This window comes from Tupaia chinensis, unplaced genomic scaffold, assembly GCF_000334495.1.
Source record: "Tupaia chinensis unplaced genomic scaffold, TupChi_1.0 Scaffold000426_1, whole genome shotgun sequence".
Lineage (NCBI taxonomy): Eukaryota > Metazoa > Chordata > Mammalia > Scandentia > Tupaiidae > Tupaia > Tupaia belangeri.
In genome coordinates this window covers 2,425,233-2,430,690 of record NW_006159931.1, presented here as the reverse complement: position 1 = coordinate 2,430,690, position 5,458 = coordinate 2,425,233, and the positions used below count along the sequence as shown (strand labels likewise).

Below are 5,458 nucleotides of genomic sequence, written 5' to 3'. Positions count from 1 at the left end.
CCCTATAGCAAAAAAACTCTCAAAAAAAAAAAAAAAAGAATAAAAGGAGGCTGTGGTTTCCTCTAACCGATAAATACTTTAAATTGGCTTCTAAGTTAGAATACATTTTATTCACATGGGAAATTATTTTTAGCTTCTCCTTGTCTTCTATTTAATATATTTTTGCACATTCTATTAGTAGATTTGATCATTTCAATTTTTTTAGCTTATTTTTCTGGAGGTCATGTGTCCTTACCAGTGAAAGAGAAAGAGAGAGAAATGTGAGAAAGCACCCCTAGGGGCCGCTCAGGCTGCAGTCCCTTCTCTGTTCCTCCTTTTGGGATTTTGGGCACGCACTCACACATGCCTGGTGCGTTTTTCAGGCTGCCTGGTCTAGGACTCAGACAGCACAGTTGGCATGTGGGACCTGCCACCTTAACCACCATGCCACTGGCTGGCCTCCAGCTGTTTCACTCTACTCACATCTTTTCTATCTTTTGAAAATAGAACTTTACTATTATTAATAGTGCCTTGTTTTCAAGGCAGTTCTTTATGAAGGAATGCTTTCATTAGAACATCACACATGAAAGTGCCTTTTATCTTCAGAAGAAAATACTTATGTGCATCCCAGAAGGTCTATCCTATTAAAACAGTATCTGTTTAGTTTAAGTAACAAAAGGGATTTCTGTAGCAATTTGCAAGGTTAAGAAAAATGAATGATAAAATGAGCTTTTAATTAATAAAACATCAAGGAAGCAAATTGAAAACTCGTGACAGGTGAACATAGTAATCTTATTCCTACTTACAGTTTAAAAACATACTAATGTCTATGTAAAAATCAATGTTATGCATAAATAGGTAATAGAACTGAGGGACCAGTAGATGGGATAGTGGTTATGTCACTGGACTCCCACGTGGCCGACTGTGGTTCGAGTCCTGAACCCAGCGGCTTGAAACTTATGCCGTGCATGCGTGTGCATGCGTGCCCAAAATCCTGAGAGGAGACTGGAGGAGAAGGGATTGCAGCGTGGCCATTTCCCTGGGGTGAGTGCTCACTGTCTCTTTCTTCGGCAAGCGCACGTACCCTATAGCAAAAATCTCTCTTAAAAAAAAAACAAAAAATAAAAAACAAAACCAGAACTGTAAGTATATTTGCAATGCATCTTTGTGGAAAATACTAGGTCATCGACCTAATAGCTTTTACTATATAACAATGTTTTGCTTCTAAACTCTTTATATTGTAGAAAGAAAAAAAAAATGGTTTTTAAACTATAGGACTTGGTTTTAGTTTCATAACCTGAAGACATTTCTATTAGAGATGACCTCAGTCGCAGGTCGCGTCCAGTTTTATGAAGTACCGTCTATTTGTCGTCCTGTAGCTGAAATGTGTTGCGTTGCGCGGAGTTAGACTCTTTGACTGTCTTAATATGAAAAGTGTATACAGAAAAAGTAGGAGTGGTTGAGTAGAGGGAACACCAGCAGCTCTTTAAACGATCCTTTAGTATCCAAGCTATTGGGAACTGTGAGTTATTTTAGTACGGAAATATTTTACTGTTTTGTATTTGAAATATGTTGGAGTCTTTTTGAAAATGCATTTTTAAATGTTATGATACGTTTATGTGAGATTTCTTAAGAGAAAAGCACCCTGTCACACACCCTGGGGATGGCCCTGCTGCAATCCCTTCTCTGTTTCTCCTTTTGGGATTTAAACATGCATGTACGTATGTGTGCTCAGTGTGTTTTCTAAGCCTGTGAGTTCGGGACTCGAACCATGCAGTTGGCCATGTGGGATCCAGTGACATTAACCGTCGTACCACTAACTGGCCTCAAGAGCATTTGAAGAAGAACATACTCTCTTGTAAGGGATCATTGTAAATAATCTTGTTTTTGCTTCTTATATAGGAAAATTTTAAGTGAGTTAAAAGTTACTATCTACGTAAGTTTTATAAATGGTATTATTTATATGCCATTATCAGTAAGATTAATTGAAAAGCTGTTTTAGGTTTATTCTAAAGTGTTCGGTATGTGTTTTCCAGCTTCTGAATTATATACCAAAATTCTGCAGTAGAAATTTCGATGTTTTTTTTTTCTTGTATACATTAAGGATGACTGTTTAAAAAAGTTCTCACAGTGTAATTTGTAAAGCGCAGTGCGAGCTTGTCTTTCTGTTGGATATTTATGTTTGTAGATTAGAAGAACTGGCGGTGATCTGTGCTAATTATGGCATCCCACATGTAGTCAACAATGCTTATGGAGTGCAGTCTTCAAAGTGCATGCACCTCATTCAGCAGGTAAGAGAGTTTAAACCCATACGACAAGAAAAATTAGACTTAACATGCTACAAGATTATGACTTTTTTTTTTTTTTAAACACCCTAACATAAGAAAAATGGTTGTCTATTTCCTTCTACTTCAAGGAGCATTTGAATCTGGTGTCCAGTAGTCTTTCAGCAAAAGTCATGATTCTTTTTTAATTAATTTTTTTTTTTTTTAATTTGCCAGAAGGCACATGTGCCTGACAGATGGAGAGAAAAGCTGAGCATATTTTTCAGGCCACCAGGTCTGGATTCGAACTGCGCAGCTGGCCACGCGAGATCCAGCTGCCTTAACTACTCTGCCACCAGCTAGCCCAAAAGTCACGATTGTTTGGTACTGCGATGGTAATTGCTAGTCCAGAGTCAGCATAGGAATCCTTCAGTAGCTTAGTTTTTCACTTTCTGAGACTTTTCATCACCAGAATTCTAGTTTTTCTAGGGTACTGCATCCAGTGTTTGCAAAACTGAATTGATGATTTTATTTGTAATTAAGGAATCATTTTACATTATTATCTTAGACTGGAGATGATGTCACTTATAATCATTTTTGCCTGCAACTACAGAGTTGACAGATCTTTTTGTTTTTGTTTTTTTTATAAGCATCACCAAGACCCTGGTCATCTTTCAGGTCTAAGCGTGGAAGTGTGTCTGATGCCCCAGTAGTTTCATCTTTGATGTAAATATGGTGCAGATGATAGGATAGTAATAGCCGATCTGCTTAATTTCTTTGCTCAAAGGTTGTATGGATGTGTCTGGCTTCAGGTAACAGAAACTCACATTGGCTTAACCATGAAGGAATGGGCTGGTGTGTGTAACACAAGTCCAGGATGGACTGGGTTATAGACAGGGCACATCATGATTTGTTTAAACCTCTAGAGAAAGACTGTTTTATCTTGATTCTCTTTAATAAGCTTGAGCAAAGTTATTGCTTAACATTTTAGGCTTCCTCACAATTCTAGACTAGGTTATATCTAATTTGTAAGGTAGCGGAGGAAAAGTATACAATTTTCTTTTTAAGATTTTAGCCACAGGGTGCGAGCGCTTGCCAGAGAGAGAGACGAAGTTACTATCTACGTAAGTTTTATAAATGGTATTATTTATATGCCATTATTGGTAACATTGATTGAAAAGCTGTTTTAGGTTTATACTAAAGTGAGAAAATGAGAAATCACCCCCCCAACCCAGGGATAATAGGGGCTGTCGGATGGTGATCATGTTGCAATCCCTTCTCTTCTCTTCACCTCCTGGGATTTTGGGCATGCACACACACAGATCTGGTGTGATTTTTCAAGCCGCCAGCACTGGGAATCGAATTGCAATTGGCCATGTGGGTGTCTAGCACCTTAACCACTATGCCACCTGCTGGCCCCTACAATTTTCTGTGCTAGAAATCTTGATAAACATTTTATTTCACTAATTCGTTTTGATTCCCCCTCTCCCTTACCCTTCTCCTCCTCCCTAATTTTTAGCAGCCTCAGTTCTTTTAAAAGTCAAACATATCAGCATTATTAAAAGTTCAGAAAAGTGAGAAAGGAGTAGATCATTAATCACCCTTTACCTTAACAAATGCCCTTCATCACTTATTTGTCCGCCTTTTCTGGTTTTCATGAGTATATGGTTTTTATGCATCTAGTCATTGTATACATTTAACATTTAGTTTTTACAGGATAGTGTTACAGTTCTGTATTCTCCACATACCTAGTCTTCATAATGATCGGTTTAATATTCTTCTGTAATCACTTGGGTGTTATTTACTTAACCCAGCAGTGCTCAGTGTTGTGGAGTTTACAGCATTTTTCAATACTAGGGAATTCGGTGGCATACTTGGAGAGATAAAGTCTAAGAGAAAATGCGCCCAGGGTGTGATACGGAAGGTGCCCTTGGAGCTGAGCATCGCCAGTCCTTGGCTCTGTCACTACTCTCCACATAGCTTCATTTTCTGGGCGAATGAATTTTTAAGTAAGAAAGGCGGATATTTAGTAGTATTGCAGACACTGTATTACCTTCTAATCCTTCTAAAATGGGCATATTTTTTAAAAAACAAAACAGTACGTAAATATTCTGCCTCTCCCCACATTACCCTCACTGACGAGGTTCTGGCGGTCTTGCTTTAAACCAGGTAAGTGCTGGGGTCTCCCTGAGTGCCGGGTGCTGTTTGATGGCATTCTGAAACATCAGCCGTAACTCGCCTCGGCATCCCACCGCTGCTAGGTGCTCTTACTTAGTGCTCGCTGCGTGGCCGGCCTCCTGCTAGACTATCAGAGTGTGTCGATTTAAACAACTGAAGTGTGCTCCCTGTTGTCATGCCCCACCTCAATACCGGACGTGTCAAGGGTCCCGTAGCTACAGAATAGACCATCCGATTCCATGAGGTCCCTAAAGCTCTGTCTTTTCCTCTAAAAACACAAAGTTCTAAAACGGCAAATCCCTTCTTGGGAAACTATTATAATACTGCAGTCATCAGCCAGTGAAGAGAAAGCTGTAACTGAAATACCTGCGGTTTGTGAAGGAGACGCTCCAGAGGGACTCTGTCCTGAACGTACAGATCATCCCGGTACGCACATGTAGTCCCTGGGGAGGTTGGCTTTGAAGAGTTTATATTTCTTCTTTATAGTTGCTAACATGACTGATGCCGGAGACTCAGAATATGGCTGTTAGGACAGAATACAAGAGGGATATGGAGTAGTGGAGTCACAGAAGTGTGTATTATAGGACTACTTTACAGTCACAATGGATTGTGAAGCTCCACATATGGCGCACGGCAGCTTTCATGAAGAGTTTGACAGAGGGGCCAGCAGGTGGCATGGTGGTTAAGGTGCTGGATTTGTACATGGCCCACTATACAGTTCAAGTCCTGGACCCAGCGGCTTGAAAATTACAACAAACAAATGCAACAAATAAATAAAAAAAATTTTTTTAAAGAGTTTGAGAGAAGTAGGTGTTACCACTTATTATGTATAGACCTGTCTGTTTTTTGCACAAATATCGACTGGGTTCCCACTAACGTACCAGGCCTCAGGGTACTGAGGTCCTGAGCCCTCACGGAGCATTCCTGTTTTGTAGAGAAGAAGTACGCAGTAAACACTATGTATGAGAAGTCTAGAAAAAACACTCCGACAATGGGGGGGGGGGGGAGGGGTCAAGAAGAGGGTGGCCCAGCAAGGG

The 5,458-nt window shown here is 39.9% G+C and overlaps 1 protein-coding gene across 1 annotated transcript in view; it reads left to right on the top strand.

Moving 5' to 3' along the window:
* SEPSECS (Sep (O-phosphoserine) tRNA:Sec (selenocysteine) tRNA synthase) overlaps window positions 1-5,458 on the top strand; it is a 29,555-nt gene that overhangs the window by 6,563 nt on the left and 17,534 nt on the right. The window contains exon 6 of the mRNA XM_027774377.1: window positions 2,168-2,270. Coding sequence (XP_027630178.1) covers window positions 2,168-2,270 — 103 coding nt within the window. The remainder of the gene's footprint in view (window positions 1-2,167; window positions 2,271-5,458) is intronic.